General features: G+C 38.2%; 1 protein-coding gene across 1 annotated transcript in view; it reads left to right on the top strand.

The window, feature by feature from the left end:
- The window catches only part of ALG13 (ALG13 UDP-N-acetylglucosaminyltransferase subunit), a 64607-nt gene extending 53216 nt beyond the window's left edge, over positions 1 to 11391 (top strand). Inside the window, 4 exon segments of the mRNA XM_027607275.2 lie at positions 1542 to 1724; positions 5663 to 5703; positions 7687 to 7864; positions 10469 to 11391. Coding sequence (XP_027463076.2) covers positions 1542 to 1724; positions 5663 to 5703; positions 7687 to 7864; positions 10469 to 10737 — 671 coding nt within the window. The 3' untranslated portion in view covers positions 10738 to 11391.
- The last annotated feature ends 6974 nt before the right edge of the window (positions 11392 to 18365 follow it).

Here is an 18365-nt window from a genome sequence, read left to right as displayed (position 1 = left end):
TAAAATAATCTCCAAATTTCTTCTGTTTTTGATTTTCTCAGGCCCATGAGAACTTAACTTAGCTATCCATGTCTAGTAGTTGGTTTTTACCTAGTGATCATAATCACATTCTGCTATCTTTAGCTAATGGCTAACTTATTTTTTTTAAAAAATGGTGTGATTTGAGTGCTAGTTTAAAAGGAATATAAGTGGAGCCTTGTTGAAAAAGCTATTACTTTATGGAAAACAAATTCATAAAGCCTTTTGAATATTCGGAGATATTCTAAAACTTAAATGCCTCTTCCAAATCTGTGAAAGTGGAGATTTCTACGTACATGACAAAACTCCAAAACAGTTGAGCACGTTTTAAAATGTTACTGTTTAATTTGGATACAGTAAGAATCATTTTTTGGTGCCCAGTTCTGAGTTTTGACAATGCATAGAGTTGTATAACCACCACCACAATCAAGAGAAAACAGTTTCATCACCCCAAAGAGTTGTTTATCCAAGTTTTAAATCACCCTAAGACATCTTCTATCACTGTTAGCCTGTAACTGTATAAAGGGTATAGATAAGTATATTGTAAGTATTTATGTCAGGGAAAAAAAACAGGGATTATTTCTAATGACCTTAAATTCCTCTTGCTAAATTAACAGATTAACAAATTCAGCTTGTGTGTACCATTCCTGTACTAAACTAAGTGTTCTAAAACTCTGAATTTAAATCTTTATTGAACATTGAGACTAAAGTTTCTGTACTTCTCTGGGTTAAAATTATAGTGCAGGTAACACAATAAATTTAGTACTTGAATGTCTTAAGTTGGCTAAAATGATTGAATTGAACTTGAAGGGTTGTATCATTCATCTTTCATCAAATTTAACAAATTTATCTGGAATGTGTATGGGAGATACTTATTTTTACTATGTTGGAATTTCTTATGTGAAAAATTGAAACTCCTGAATGAATATTGATTTTAAACTTATAGCCACAGGTATAGAAAGTCAAAGGGATAAGATATTTCATCTAGCCTGTCTTAGATTCTGTGTGTCCTTAGAAATGGAACTGTCATGGTTTAGAATGCCCAAATTCCAGTGATGCTACTAATAAGTAGAAACCTTCAAGGTTTACTTAAATCTGTAATCTGTGTAATTTAGTCTCTCTTGTTAGCTTCTACATCTTGTGATTTGACTAAGACTGGCAGATGGCTGAAAACATCCTTAACTTTATAGTAAGCTAAGTAAAAATTTTGCTTTAATGGTATTTCATTTATGTATCTGTTAGCTGATGTTTTTTTTATCATGAAGCCTTTATAGTCAAAACTCTGCAACTTCCAGTTTTTTTCCTTTTAATTTCAAGTAATTACCTTAATTCAAAATAACCTGTAATGAACTCCCAGTTTCAACTGGCAATGTCTAAGAATGTGGGCAATTCACCTTCCAAGTTTTTAAGTCAAACCATAAGAATTAGAATTCTTTGACCATATTGGGGACACAAAAGTAGAAGATGAACTACTGCTTATAAGGTGTTACAGTTGTGCATTGCTACTTTGTTTTCTTTTTTAGTGATTGCTTCACCATCCTATCCATACCTTTCTGCTCCTATTCCTGCTGCTGCTGCTGCTGCTGCTTCTTTACCACCTCCACCTCCACCTCCTCCTCCTCCTCTTGAGGTGGGAGGGGCTTCAAACTTACCACCACCACCTCCACCTTATTCCTGTGATCCAAGTGGCAGTGATCTGCCTCAAGGTAAAGAGATTTTGAGACTTGTGTCAGGGTTATTTAGTCTGAAATTTTTTTTATTTTAGAGCATATCTCTCTTTGGTTGTCTACTGGGGGTAGGGTCCAAATGGAAATTGACCTGTGAGCATAATGCTAGGTAAGTGACTAAGAAAGAACTGAAAGCTGAGAAAACCTTCTCCATAGTCAAGAAGTGGATGGTTTTTTGGATAGCTACAGGTCTGTCTTGAACATTTTCTTTTTGTTCTCTCAACTATTTTTAAAGATTTTTTTTTTAATTTTATTTATTTGAGAGAGAATGAGAACGAGAGAGCGCACATGAGGGGGGGGTCAGAGGGAGAAGCAGACTCCCTGCTGAGTAGGGAGCCCGATGCGGGACTTGATCCTGGGACTCCAGGATCATGACCTGAGTCCGAAGGCAGTCGCTTAACCAACTGAGCCAGCCAGGTGCCCTATTTTTCTTTTTTTGAAAAGCAGGAATTGATACCAAAATTTCTCCATTTCTTATATTCCTACCACAAGTGTATGAAATTGTTGCAGTTTTCAATATTTGGGATTCCAAGTGAATTTTGAAGTTTGAGAAGGTTTTTTGTTTTTTTTGTTTTGTTTTGAGGAATTGGGGGTCTGATCTGCCTCAGATTTTAGCCATGTGGTCTTGTTTCTTTAATTAAACTAAGGAGTAGCTTACTTACCTATCCCTGCCCAAGATCTACTCTGTCACCACATAATGGTGATTTTGCATTTCCCAACATTTTATTATGAAAATGTTCAGGGGTGGTTCAGTCGGTTAAACATCTGCCTTCGGCTCAGGTCATGATCCCAGGGTCCTGGGATGGAGCCCCATGTCAGGCTCCCAGCTCAGCGGGAAACCTGCTTCTCCCTCTCCTCCCTGCTCATGCTCTCACTATCTGTCGGTCGGTCTCTCAAATAAATAAAATCCTTAAAAAAAAAGTTCAAATATACATGAAAGTTGAATTTCAATATGAATATTCTTGTATTTGCCACCTAGATTCTATCATTAACTGTACTTTATCACATATCTATCCATCTTTCCCTCCATCCATCTCCTTGTCCATCAAGTCATCCATTTCAATTTTGGTGCATTCCAAAGTAAATTGCAGACATCAACATTCTTCCCCATAAAAACTTCATACATATCATTAACTAGAGTTTGGAGTTTATTTTTTCTTTTGATGTAAAGTTAACATATAATGCACAAATCTTAAGTGTATACTTGCTGAGTTTTGAGAAATGAGTATATGCACCTTTGTAACCCAAATCCCCATCAAAGTATAACATGATACCATTATCTCACTGTTACCTCATGCCCCTTCCCAAGTCTTCTTCCATCCCTACTTCTACTTACCCGCAAGAGGCAGCCACTGTTCGATTTTTTTTTGTCATAGTTTCACTTGTTTTAGAATTTCATATGAATATACAATATATACTTTTTATGGAAGGCTTAAGCTCAGCCTTATTTTTTATATTCTTTCATATTGTTGCATATATCAGTAGTCCATTTGCTTTTATTGCTGAGTTAGTATTTCCTTGTATAAAAATTCCTGTTTAGGGGCGCCTGGGTGGCTCAGTCCATTAAGCGTCTGCCTTTGGCTCAGGTCATGATCCCAGGGTCCTGCTCTATGTCGGGCTCCCTGCTCAGTGGGGTGTCTGCCTCTGCCTCTTCCCCAGCTCATGCTCTCTCAGTTACTCACACTCTCAAATAAAAAAAAAAAATCTTTAAAAATTCCCGTTCATTCTTTTGTTAGTGGACATCTGGGTTATTTACATTTTGGGGCTTTTATGAATAAGGCTGTGAGTATTCTTGTAAAAAGTCTTTATGAACCTATGTTTTCATTCCCTTTGGGCAATACCTAGGAGTGGAATTGATGGGTCATAGATAAGTGTGTTTAGTTTTATAAGAAACTGCTGGTCATTTTTCCGAAGTTGTATCTTATCTTTTTCTACTTTTTTCTAAGGATTTTATTTATTTGAGAGAGTGAGCGAGAGAGCACAAGCAGGGGGAAGGCAGAGGGAGAGGGAGAAGCAGACTCCCTTCTGAGCAGGGAGCCCGATGTAGGGCTCGATCCCAGGACCCTGAAATCATGACCTGAGCCGAAGGCTTAATGACTGAACCACCCAGGCGCCCCTTATCTCTTTCTACTTTTGCAAGAACTCTGCACCTGATTTTTTACTTCTAAACGTTTGCTGGCATATGGTGATCCACTCAAATTCTTTCCCCTCCAGTCTTCCATCTTCCTCTTAAAATCCAGTCATTTTCATGATACCCCCTCATTATATCTCAAAGTGATGTTTCTGAGTTTTTATAGTCCCTATCTATGCACCTTTTTTTTAACAGCTTGAGATCTAGTTCACATACTATAGAAGCCACCCATTTTAAGTGTACAGTTCACTGGTTTTTAGTATATTCCCAAATATGTGCAATCATCACCACTATTTCTAGAATATTTTTGTCACCCCAGAAAGAAACGCTGTACCCATTAGCAGTCACTTCTCATTCCCCAGGCCACCACTCTTCTACTTTGTGTGTCTATAGATTTGCCTGTTCTGGACATTTGACATATATGAATCATGCAGTATGTGGTCTTTTGTGACTGGCTTCTTTCACTTAGCGTGATGTTTTCAAGGTTCATCCATGTTGTAGCATGTATCCGTACTTCATTCTTTCTTATAGCTGAATAATCCATTGTATGAGTATGCCACATTTTATTATCTATTAGTTCATGCACATTTGGGTTCTCTCTTTTTTGCTACTGTGAATAATACTGCTATGGCTAATTGTATGCAAATTCTATGTGAACATACATACACCAAGGAATGGAATCCTGTGCCATTTGTGAATTTATTTCCTGCTATTATCTTTTGATATTCTTTAGCTTAACCTTTAGTCTTTATACTCTACTCCCACATAATGGTCAAAATAAAAGCTGATTGTTTTAAAATGGTAGTAAATATATTCTACATATCAGAAGTCTCCAATTTAAGAAAAAGGGGTTTTCTTAGTTTGTTAGTGGGACTCAAGTTACTTAAAATAATATACATGGATCCCAGGTCAGTCAATAAAAATTCATTTAGAGATACAATTAGAATGCTAAGATTATTCCCTCTTATCCCATACATCTAGTTTTTATTTATTTGTGAAATATGTTAAGTTCTATGAAGAGGCTTTTATCACCTTAAGATATAAATTATTTTGAGTTACCTTTCTTATTGCGTCCTCTTTTTGGAGTTCTAGTGGTGTGGTATGTTAGTCATGTTAAGTAAAAGCGAGGTGAATTGTTTGATACAGTGCTAGTTATATTAGGCATCATTAATCTTGGCATTAGTAGAGCATTAGTTTGTACTGTGTAGTAGCTCCGTTAACAGAAGACAATTATGATGGGTTATGTAGTAAATTGCTTGTCTCAAGAATAAAGTCTTGGGGGCGCCTGGGTGGCTCAGTTGGTTAAGCGACTGCCTTCGGCTCAGGTCATGATCCTGGAGTCCCAGGATCGAGTCCCGCATCGGACTCCCTGCTCAGCGGGGAGTCTGCTTCTCCCTCTGACCTTCCCCCTTCTCATGTACTCTCTCTCTCTCATTCTCTCTCTCAAATAATAAAACCTTAAAAAAAAAAGAAAGTCTTGGTTTTATTCTTGAGACAAGCAAGAAAATGCCTTTACTGGATTCTTTCTAAATACTAGAGTAGTATTTCTGTAACATCTGCCTAATATTCAGACTAGAAATAAAATATGTATTTGGTAATTAAACCTTGGATCAGAAAATGATCTTACCTATAGTGGCAGGTAAATGGTCATTTACTATAAGGTAGAATTGAGGGTGGTGTTGATGCAAGAAGACTATATAACTACTTTATACTCAAAAAAGCTTTTAAGTGGTAGTTCTAATTGCTTATGTCTTCTAGTCACTAAAATTAAGATTTTTAATTTTAGATACAAAAGTTTTGCAGTACTATTTCAATCTGGGATTGCAGGTAAGTCATGTTAAAATTGCTTTGACAAACTCTAATAAGATTAAATATGTAAGCTGGTTTGATAATCGTAGTCTTGAACTTTAAAAGCCAAGAACACTGTGAGGAGCCTAAAAGTTGTCTTTATAAGATAATTCTGAAGATGATATAAGTCAGTTTTGTACTCAGCCTCCCAGTGCTTCACTTTCTCTTATAAAATAGTTAAATTATGGCAAGTGGTGGCTCTAAGCACAACTTCAACATTTATTGGCCCCCATATTTAGCATCATATATATGCCAACCCTTCACTGTGTTTTTCTGTTTCAATAATGAATGGATCATTTGTCTTGCTTGAAACATTTTTATGGTTATTTCTACATTTTATATGAAAAGTAATTGTACTGATTCAAAGACATTTAAAGGGCTGTATTATTTTTAAAGCAGTTATGTGTTCATAGATATTTACCAAACACTGATTTTCACCACTCCCCTGAATTGTAGAAGGGTGAGGGTTCTGACAAATATCTTAATATCCCTGAAAGGTGTCTCTGATTTCAGGTAAGAGTTCTTTTATTTTATTCTTTCAGACATCATCCTCCCCCCCGAAATACACCTGACTTCTGATACAACAAGATGGCATATTTCCTAAAATGGAATGATACATTTTAAGATTTGGCAGATAGTAAACTAGACAGACTCCTGGATAATGCTCAGATTAGTTCATATTCCCAGACACTGATTTCTCTAGAAAACTGTCTTCTCCAACTGGCACACATTTATAAATAAGAATAGTGGGATGGGATGTTTGTTCTTATTTCCTAAATGCAATTTCAAGAATTGAAAATATAAACTACTTGCACCTTCAGTTATGTTAGTTTATTATAGTTACATGTGGAAACATGGTAATTCATGTCAGATGTCTGAGGCATTTTAAAACATCTCCTGCATTTTACATCATGGGAATAGAAGGACATTCAGAATAGTTACTTGAATGCTTTTTTATATCAAAAGTAATAGCATTCATTGTAGTACATGTGAAAAATACTAAAGTATAAAGATAACTGAAATCATGTGTACAACCACTATACACTGTGATATATTTTCTTATAGCTTATTTATTTCTTTTACAAAATATTGACTAGGCTGTGTAATTTTGTAAACTTTTTTTTTTAAAGATTTTATTTATTTGAGAGAGAATGAGAGAGAGAGAAAGCACATGAGGGGGGGAAGGGTCAGAGGGAGAAGCAGACTCCCTGCCGAGCAGGGAGCCCGATGCGGGACTCGATCCAGGGACTCCAGGATCATGACCTGAGCCGAAGGCAGTCGGTTAACCAACTGAGCCACCCAGGCGCCCTTTTTTGTAAACTTTTAAGTTAACAATATGAGCACTTTTTTCTTAAATATTTAACAGCATAATTTTTTTTATTGTCTCTATTGTATCCCATCACGGATATATCATAAATCATCCAGTTCCCTATTGTTGAATATTTAGGTGGTTCACTGTTATTTTTCTTTTTTAAAAAATTATTGTATAGTTGACATACAATGTTACATTAGTTTCAGGTGTACAATATAGTGATTTAAAAAGTCTACACATTTTGTTTTACTCATCACAAATGTAGCTACCTACCATCTGTCACCATACAACGCTATTACAATACCATGGGATATATATTCTTTATGCTGTACCTTTCATCCCTGTGACTTATTCCACTCTATTTTGCTTTTAAAAATAAAGCTAGGAAAGACATCTTTGTACACAGGTCATTGTGTATATTTGTAATTTCCTTAGGATGCCTTCTTAAAAGAATTCCTATGTTCAAATATGAGATAGATGCTGCAAAAGAACTTAAAAGTTGTAGTAGAGAATAGATTTTCCAAATGTTCTTTTAGGTCAAAAATGCTACTCTACCTGAAAATCATAGCCTAGTTTGTTTGTTTGTTTTTTAGTGAGGAACTGTACTACTTTAAGAAAAGAGTAAAGTGTTTCTTAATTTCTTACCCAAGTGCTATCACCACAACTACTGGCACTCCATGGTCTATGTGCCACAGATGCAGCAGCAGCTTCATGTAGAGAATTATCCAGTCTATGCTGAGCCATCTCCTCTGGTAGAGCAGACAGTTCCTCAGTTGTATGGTGAAGCGGGGAGACAAGATGGCACACAGGTGGAAGCATCAGCAAACGGTGAGTAGTATGTAATGAGAGTGCCTGCAAGAAGGACAATTGGACTTTATTATGTGTAATTTAATAATAACCTTCAGATATCTCATTTGGCCCATATTTTAGACCCGTGTTTTCTTGTTTGTTTTAGAGAGCAAGCGTGAGCAGGGATGGAGGGGCAGAGGAAGGGAGAGAATCCTAAACAGGCTCCACACTTAGCGCGGACCCTGATGTGGGGCTAGATCTCACGACCCTGAGATGATGACCTGAGCCTAATTCAAGAGTCAGACACTTAACTGACTGAGCCACCCAGGGGCCTCTCTCTCTTTCTTTCTCTCTCAAATAAGTTTTGGAAAAAACAAAGATAAAAATCCCAGCTTTCAAATAAAAATTAGAATTTTGGAAAACTTGTATCTGCTGCCATGCGCTTGACAGCTTCTCAATACTTTTCTAGATAGATGGCGCTATTGGGGCCCCTGGCTGGCTCAGTCAGAGCATGCAACTTCTTGTTCTCAGACTTGTGAGTTTGAGCCCCATGTTGGGTGGAGAGATCACTTTAAAAAAATAAAAGCTTAAAAAAAAGATGGGGCTGTTAATGTGGTTTTTCACACTGTATAATAAAATGTGTGAACATTTGGGAGATTTCTGTAACTCAGTACAATAATACTTTTACAGTTACCAATGCATGGTGTTACCTATGTATAATTTTGTAAAAGATATATTCAAAGTGCAAGATAAAACAGTGGATTTCAATATTCAGAGAGTATGAAAAAGTCCACATTGCTACTCACCTTTGACAACTACCACTTACCTAGTTTTGGTGTAGCATCAAAGAATATCTAATTATCTGAAAAGGCTGGTTATTAAAAGACTTCTCTCTTCCAACTGCATATCTGTATGAGGCCAGGTTTTCTTCATATACTTCAAAACAACGTATCACAATTGGTTAAATACAGAAGCAGATGTGAGAATCCATTTGTCTTCTATTAAGCCATACGTTCAAGATTTGCACAAATGTAAAACAATGACACTTACCTCACAATATTTTTGTTTTGGAATATAAACTTATTTTTACATGAATTAATATTTTTAACTTTCTCAGTTTAATTCCTAATACAGTAAATATTGGTATAACTCAAACAAAAGCTGTTTGAAATAATCAATTTTTAAGAGTGTAAAGGGATCCTGAGACCAAAAAGTTTGAAACCACTGTGCCAGACTATAAAGATGGTTTCTCTGTGAGTTAACAGTATTGTATAGATGGAGCAGCATTTTAAAAGATTTAGAATAGGATCTTGACTGCCCTTGGAAGGAATCAGCAGGAGGTAGAAAAATTAATATAGACTAACAGAACCAAATCTATCTCACATTACAGCACTGCTACTTGATGGTTGTGATCTCAGCTAAGTTACTTAACCTCCCTAAGCCTGATTTTCTTTAAAATGGGAACTATCTGACAGGAATATTGCCAGGGTTACTGTAAGAACTAAATGAGATATATGTATATACTATATGTAGAAGTATACTGTGCCTGGTGCATGTGAGAAATGTGAATTTCCTTTTGTTTCTCCCTTCATTTAAAGCATTTTAATGGTTTGGAAATATTAGCACTATAGAATCTTATCCCTAGTGTGGTGATGTGATATGGCCCATAGTAATAAAAATTCAAGTGTCAACCTTCATTGCATTTTTGTACCATGTACCTTTTATAGAACTATTTTTAATTGTAAACCATGAGACAGTGGCAGTCTTCATTCCACAGAATGTGCTCATCTATGTTATTCCAGGTAATGAAGGACTCCTTTTTAATATTTACATAGTCACTATAGCAAGGACAGAACTGCATCTATTTCCACTAAAACTGACTCATGGTAGCAAAAGTGGTGTAAAATTAAAGTGATGCTAGGTTCTTAATGACATTCAAGAGATGACACTTTAATGTTTGGTCTTTAGGATGCTTTTCAGAACCTTCAAGTATAGACCAGATTGTATACACACCAGAGTTTTTAATTGCTAAAGTAATACAGGATGGTTATTTGGATAATATGTGTCACTGTGGGAAACTATTGGATAACTTAATTGGGAACTATCCTTATAAGAACTTAATTGACTAGGACTCTAGAGAATGTTTCTGTATGTATTTAGTCTGTAGGTACTAAATCATCCCAGAAAGACAGCTATCTCTAGGTAGAATACATTTGACCCATTCTACACACATACATATTTAAATTTTTATAATTAGGAAATTTTCATATAATCTTTTAGTAGCTGGCTTCAGTCACTAATGTTCCTATCTAAAGTGCTCTGGGATGCCCGGGTGGCTCAGTCAGTTAAGTTTCCAACTCTTAATTTCTGCTCAGGTCATGATCTCAGGGTCAAAGAGATTGAGCCCCGCGTTGGGTGCTGTATTAGGCATGGAGCCTGCTTGAGGTTCTCTCCCTCAGCCCCTTACCTCCCCTTCCTGTCTCTCAAAAAAACAATAAATATATGAAAGTGCTCTTGCCACATTTGCTGTGATCGTTCCTGTAGTTAGTGCTGAGTTTCACTTTTACCTGAACATCCATTTATGTTGGTGTTTTAGTGAATCTTTGTATATGAAGTGTGTACTGTTTGCATTCTTTGTTTCAGGTACTTTTCCAAATGCTGACCCTGCATCTGTCCCTCATGGAGCAGTCTATTATCCAATGATGTCAGATCCCTATGGGCCACCACCTTTGCCGGGTTTTGATTCCTGTCTTTCTGTTGTGCCAGATTATCCCTATGTTCAACCCCCCTGGCATCCAGTTGGTGCAGCATATGGTGGTTCCTCTCAAATTCATGGTGCTATGAATCCTGGGCCAGTTGGCTATATTGCTTCACCTGCCTCAGCTTCTCATTACATACCTCAGAATATGTAAGATTCAGCAGTATGAAGTATTCTTGCACTGCCATTTTTTGCTGTTTTCGTTTTTAAAAAGTGTTTTATGTTAAAGTGATTTAGGTGGTTAGGGTGGTTACTATTGTATCTGTCTTTAAGATTATTTTACCTTTTGATTTAAAATACTACTTTAAATAAAGGAATATTACTTTGGGTTGTGGATAAAGAAATTGAGATGGATGTACAGCTAGCTCCATGTTGAGCATATTGCATTACATTCAGCTGTTTTCCTGTCAGCCAGCTTGTCAACTTTGTATTAGCTGATGGTTCCAGTTGATAAGAGGAATAAATCATACAAACTACTTCCTTGGTTCAGATGTCACACATCATATTAAACCGTGCAAAATTGGAATAACTTTCACTTTTTTCTAGGAAATAAGCAGCAAAACCAAGAACAATTGCTTCTGGATAATTAAATATTAAATGAGAGCTTTTCAGGGTTCTTAATTGTCTGAACTGAGTTATGTTCTGTGATATTAATCAGTTTTGAAGGCACATGGTGCTCTGCTTTAGATTTATCCCATATGCTATTGTTTGATATTGGATTTATGTAACTGTTTTACTGCACAGTATTGAATTGGTGTCATTTGCACAGTTAGCAGTAAATAAAAATTAGCATTAAAAATTGCTAAAATGAGTGGGATTTTCTTTTTTTCTTTTTTTGTGTCAGCAAACAGTACCAGATATCGGATTGTCCTAATGTTTTTCCCCTGCTATCTTGGTGGCAAAAAAAAAAAAAAAAATGATTTTATGACATGAACTTGTGGGTCCCAACTGAAATGTTATTCAATCGCAAGGCATTATGATGCATACCACCAGTTCTTTTCCCTTGAATATGTCCCTTTTTAGGTTGTGGGTTTTTTTGTTTGTTTTTTTAAATTTTAACTCCCTTATGGAACTTAAACCTAGACTTACGTTCTCATTGTCCTATATTTCCAATAGTTGTATCTTTCAGTTTTTGTTTTTAGACTTACCTTGTATCTCTGTAGGCCTGCCTTGCCTTGTCTCTGACTTTCTGTGAGAACTCTCATCTTTTCCCTTTTATTTACCCAAAGACCACAAGATCCTCTGTATTCATCAGTTCTCCTGTAAGGGGTTATTCATAATGAATGCTTTGCTGTATCTCACCTGACAAATAGCTATTTAAAAAGAATTCTTTGGTTGCCACAAAACCTATTTATATTGCCATCTTTAAAGGTTATTCTTGTGAATCAGTCCATTTTTTCCCACCTTCAGCTACACCCTAGGCAAAAAGAACCATTTAGAACCTCCAGGCTCCAGGAAACCAAACAGTTTAAAGTATTGGGGGGGGGAACCATTTTAAAGAAGATATACTATCTTCAATGTACTGTTCTGAAGATAATTGATATTAATGAGTTCTAAATCCATGTACTAGTTAAGACTCCTCTTTCTTAATAGATATGGAACTGGTTGTGTTTTGTTTTTACATCCTTCATCTTAAGAAGCCCTTGCCGTACAAGTTGACATCAGGGTTTAGTAAGAAAGATGGGACAACAGTGTGCTGATCTTTATAACAACCTGACTCTGTGTATTAATGTTTTAGCTTCTTCTCTCCTGACCTCCTGGGTCCTCAATTTGTGCAGCCTACAAATTGTTTTATGTTTTAAGTAAAGGTTTATTTTAGTCAAGCTTAAAACATGGAGCAACCCCTCTCCAACATTTTTCAAATATGCTAACATTTCTGGAATATATATAACTCACAGTAAGTGATTGTCTTGTATCTTCAACTCTCAATGGTTTATTAATTAGCTTCTAAGGATTGTTTTAGAAGGTTATATAGTCTATCTTGAGAATGTGGGTCTGGAAATTGTGTGGTTTTGAGACAAGCATGTTTGCCTTAAGCTCCCAGTTGATTTGTTTTTATTTTAAACTTACAGGTTGCTGCTTTGCTTTGAGTTCCATTACTAAAGTGATTTAATGAGATACTTGTTCTTAACCAGAAAACCAGAGATCGTGGTGTATACTAGATCAACCTAATTATTAACTGTCACCAGCGTGGAAATCAGTATTTATGGTCTGTTAAAATCATGCAAGTGTAGTCCTTTGTTGATGTATTACAATCAGTCTTCTTAAAGAAGTAATCAAGCATGTTCCCTGACCCTCCTATTGTTTTGGGGTTTGAGAGGGTGAAGGTAACCTGTATTGCTGCAGAAGTCTGCAGTGGTTTTTGAAAGTAGCTTCCAGATAAAAAGGAAGTGGTTTTTCTGGTAATTACAAAGTCCTAAGACTTAATGTGTTTAATCAACCTATAGTATAAACATAGCGGTAGACTTTTTTCTTTTTCCTATTACCTCTTTAGGGCCCTTAATGTTGCAAAAACCTTCCTGTCTTCCCTCTGCTGCAAAGGCACTGTGGTTCATTCTTGACCCTTTACTTCTACCCCCTTCCTGAGATAGATCTGATTACACCAAAGCAAAGGTAGAAAGCTGGATCATTTCCATACTGAGGAAAACAATGAGAATTCTTTTTTATGCTGCGTATATTTACTTTCAAAATTAATTGTAGTTTATTTTTTTTAAAGATTTTATTTATTTGACAGAGACACAGCAAGAGAGGGAACACAAGTGGGGGAGAGGGAGAAGCAGGCTTCCCGCTGAGCAGGGAGCCTCATGCGGGGCTCGATCCCAGGACCCCTGGATCATGACCTGAGCTGAAGGCAGACGCTTAACGACTGAGCCACCCGGGCGCCCCTTAATTACAGTTTTCTGCCTTGGTTTAAGAGCAAATGAAAATACTGAATCTGTTTTACTATTGAATTTCAAGACTTGTGAATTTTTCAAACATCTTTCATTTCCTTTGGAACCTATAATCAAGGCATAACCTTTTAATTAGCTTTGGAAATAGAAGTAGGAACAAATCATTTATGTGAACACCAGACATCCAGAACTTAATTCAGACATAAATCTGTATGAATAATGAAATCTATAGCCCATTGAGGAAGGGCTGTACATGAACTTAATCTAGACTTTTTCTAAATCTGGGACAAATGTTCATTTTGCATGAAACCCTTGAAGCCATTTATATTTCCATTTGTAATAAAAACTAAATTCGGGAGAATAAATATAGCAAAAGACAACCTCTTGTTCCTCCCATCTCACTAGAATAAGTTTCACTTGGAGCAGCTTGATTAGAACACTTGTCTTCTGTTTCAGTTATCAAAGGCAGTTTCAGGGATGTGTGGGGTCCCTGTGCGTGGGGTGAGAACAGCTTCAGGAAAGGATGGACCTGAGTTCAGGTAACTACTGTGGGACTAAAACCACTTCAGAGTGATAAATCCTGGGTATCACCTCAATCTGGGTGGCAGGGTATATAGATGAAAGATGAGCTGCATGTTAATTGTTGAATACTTGTTGAAGCTTGGGTTCACTATGCTCTTCCCTCTACTTCAGTGATTGAAGTTTTTCGTAATAGTTCTTTTTAAAAAAAAAAACTACCTTGGCAACTGGCAATATGGAGAATAAATGTTTACGAAGTGAAGAGTTAAAGTTTTAAAAAATTTTGCCTTGATTGCTGAAAAACAATTTTAGAGAAGCCATCACATAAGGTCCGTAGATAGGTACCTAACAAGGCACATCTGGGGGTTGGGAGAAGCCCATAGTATAGGCAACTGAGTCTTCAAATTTTTTAATTCTCAAAAGTATTCGCTAGCTACTTGGTAAAACTAAATTTTGTTAAAACATGATATACATTTGTAGTTGAAACTAATTGAGGTGAGTGAACCATTTCAGGTTTTACTGCTTTACTATTTCTCTAATAATCAATGCTTTTTGAGTTCACTGCTTATGAGCTTGGAAATCGGGAAGTCCTTTACTGTTGAACAGCTGCTGTGTTTTGGGGTTTTCTGGTAGGTGGTCCTTGCCACTGCCTAGATTTTTTGTGAAAGGGGGCTGGGAGAAGTGATTCACAATATTGAGGTTAAACTGGATCATTTCCTATGAAAATACAGGCCAGTCCATGAATAAAAATGTTAAGATCTAGCTTGGCAAACATTACTGAATAATAGTATTGATTTATTGATGTTCTGTGGGCGGTCAGTTCCTTCACCTAATCAAGTAATGGATCTTTTCTGGCAGACCTTAATGGTTTTTCCAAACTATACAATACAGGTTTTTCAAATCATTTGCAGAATTATAGAAAAAAAATTCTACCCTAGTACTGGAGTACTAAAGTTCTAGACTTAAAAAAACTAATGTTTGCTTTCCTTCCTGGTATATTAGCCAGATCAAAGTTTTTATCTTGATAAATTTCATTTACACAAGATGAAGTTCTAGAGATGTGCTGTACAATATTGTGGCTGTAGAGAACACTTCTGTATTGTACACTTAAAAGTCTGTTAAGATGGTAACTCTCATGGTAAGTGTTCTTACCACAATAAAATAGAAAAGTTCTACCATATGGATGGCCTTACCAACCCGCCCCCACACACACACACAAAAAAAAACCCATGATTTTATAACTTGCTTTGCCTGCTTCAGCGGTTGAATTTTGTTTTAATTTTCTTTCATTCCTTTCGCTCTGCTAAAATAGCTTCAACTACCTAAGAAGTTTTCTCCCTCCTACTTTTGAAGCATGGTATAGATTTGGCTTTTGTTAACTTAGTTATTTTCCTTTACTCACTGCTTATTTTTTCCAGCATTTTATTATGAAAAATTTTAAACGTACAGAAAAGTTGAAATAATTGTGTAGTGAACATCTGTGTATCCACCATCTAGATTTTACAATTAGCGTTTTACTTTACTTGACTTTTCACATATCCATCTATAAATCCTTGTTTTTTTATGCATTACAAAGAAAATTGGAGACTCCAGTACACTTCACCCCTAAATGTTTCAGCATAACGTTAACTAGAATTGAGTATTTGCTAAAGGTTCACTTTCTTTTTTGAGGTAAAATTTACAGGCAATGAAATGCACAAATCTTGTGTTTGATGCAGTGAATTTTGATAAATCCTGCATCTGTGAAACTCAAGCCCTTATTAAGATAACATTTTCATCACCCCAGGAAATTCCCTCATGCTCCTTCCTAGTCAATCTCTGTCATCCCAGACCATCCCCTAGGTAACCACTGTTCCTTCTGATTTTTCCCCCATCATAGATAGTTTTTCAAAATGTATATAAATAAATCAGGGCATGTGCTCCCTTGTGTAAGGCTTTCAGCACAGTGTATTCAGGATTCATTCATGTTGTGTGTGCCAGTATTTCACATTTATTGCTGAGCAGCATTTCTTGTATGGATATGCTATCATTTGTTTATCCATTCTGTCGAAGGACACCTGAGCCATTCCTAGTTTTTAGATATGAATAAAGCTGCTATTGTTATGAAACCTGGACTGGATTGCCCGATGGAAGAACTGAGGGGCACTCGGAGATCTTGGAGGATAGGAGGTTTATTTAACGCCGGGGGACTCAGAGGAGAGTGGTCTCCAAAGGTCTGAGCCCCGAGCACAAACAAAGGGGGCAATTTATACACTTATACTTCCACATACTGGGCACTCTTGGCGTGTGCGTGAAGGGCAGGGAGAGGAACCCGGATTGGCACGTGCGGGAAGCAGAGCAGAGAGAACGTGGAAGAGCCCTGGGGCAGGGGGGCTGGGACTCCCTCGCTGGCCTGGTCGACCATCTTAGGACACAGATTTTTCCTTATCATTCCCCCCTTTGATACCCCTTTAAACACCTAGTTTAGAGGACATCATTTTCATCTATGGGGCGATAGTAAGGAGCAACTGGAGTCTGATCTTAGCAATTTGAGCAGTGATAAACCTAGTAAGGGCATTAAGAATACAAGGACCAAATGCTGCTGTGAGGAGGAGCATTAGGAGGGGGCCGTCGAGGGGGGCGAACCAAGGGAACCATTGTGAGAGGGAATCCCACCATGTCTTCCGCTGGAGTGCTTCCCACCAGTGACTTACTTGTTCCTGTAATTGGGTCAGAGTTTCTTGGACCACCCCCGACTCATTAGCATAGAAACAACATTCCTCCTGTAAGAAGAGGCAGAGCCCCCCCTTGTGGGGCTGTGAGCAGGCCGAGCCTGCACCTGTTTTGGAGGACCACTGGGGCCAGTGAATCGAGTTGGCACTGCAGGGCCAGGGTCAACAGTGAGGGCAGAAAAATCCACCGTGAGTTGTTGAGTTAGCAGCCCCTGGTACTGAACTTGAGACATCAGGCAACACCTGACACAGCCCACAGACTCAGGATAAGAGGGATGGCTGTGGGGGAACGTCGGGGGCAGCTAGGAGGTCTCCATATAAGTGGGGCCCCGGGACTGAAAGATCGAGTAAGAGATTGACAAGTGTGCATGATTGATTGTGCGGGGTGATGCAGACATATACACCTTGATCACAAGCCAGAAAAGTGTTAGGCACACAGAACTGACTGTGACCCTTGACGGGAGAGGAAGAATTTCCATACAGCAGTACCAGAGCCAAAAAGAGATAATCTGAGGTCCCTGGTGCCAAGGTGGGAGGTGACACGGTGGACTAGTTGAGGTTGACACCTAGGTATTGGACGGGACCGGGCTTCATACAGATCCAGCTGTCAGATGCTAGGGGTGGATTTGAGTGGTTAAGTGCTTGACGGGAGGTGTTAATCATACCTCACACTTGAGCTATAGATGCTTGCTATGTGTGGATGGGAGACCTAGGGATATGCCAGGGCAAGTTATTTTCTGTGTGACTCTGAGGGTTGACTGCAAGGCTTGGGGCGAACACGGACTTAATCATAAACTTGGCCATGGGGTCGGTCCCTATAGAGTGATATTGGCCCAATAGGAGAGTAATTCCTGTGGCCCATGATGTGGCATTGGGTTCTAGGACTGAGAGAGTGAGCCGTATACAGTGATAGAGCAAGAGGATGGGGTGGCGCTGCGTGACAAGGAAATCCGAATGTCACTGCGCTGTTTGAGGCTCCACCACCCATTGGACTGTTGTTCCATTCCTGGCCAAGTTGCCACACAGGACTTGCATCCCCAAGTTTGTGAGCAGAACTGGGAGCAGTTCTGTTGAGGTGTAGGGCCTCCACAGATGTAGATATCTACTAGCCGGTAACCTGAGTGAGGGCCATGGTAGGAACACCGTCTATTAGGTTCCCAGGAGGTATCAAGAAGTTGGCATCCATCAAAGTGGAGGTCAACCTTCAGTGTATGCCCATCCCAGGTGGAAGAAGTCAGTGGGGGCGCTGGTGCAGGATTGAGGGGGATAAGCTGGAAAGTCCGTTTGCCAGTAACGGTGATAGAGAGTTTGCCCCCCTTGCCTGGCTGGGCAAGCTAGAGGTAGTGAGGAGGAACAGCACACCAGGTAGCAGAAGACCGGGACTGACTAGGGCCAGGAAAACCATGGTGAAATGTGCTGAGGAGTAGACAGCAGAGGACCGGTAAAAGTGGGGTCTACGACCTTAGGTAGAGGGAGCCATTGTGGCTAACCCGTCAGCAGATGAAACCTGTGGAAGAGTAAGTGCAGTAATACACCCTAGGGTCACCCAATAAGCAATGACAATAGTAGTAAGCCTTTGGAGGAAAGTCCAATCAGGTGGGGCAACAGTGTAGAGTCTGACTCCCAAGATGAGGGAAATCACGCCAATAAGAGCCAGGGAC

The sequence above is a fragment of the Zalophus californianus genome, chromosome X, assembly GCF_009762305.2.
Source record: "Zalophus californianus isolate mZalCal1 chromosome X, mZalCal1.pri.v2, whole genome shotgun sequence".
Lineage (NCBI taxonomy): Eukaryota > Metazoa > Chordata > Mammalia > Carnivora > Otariidae > Zalophus > Zalophus californianus.
Note: the sequence above shows the minus strand (reverse complement) of the source record. Positions and strands in the feature narration are given on the sequence as shown.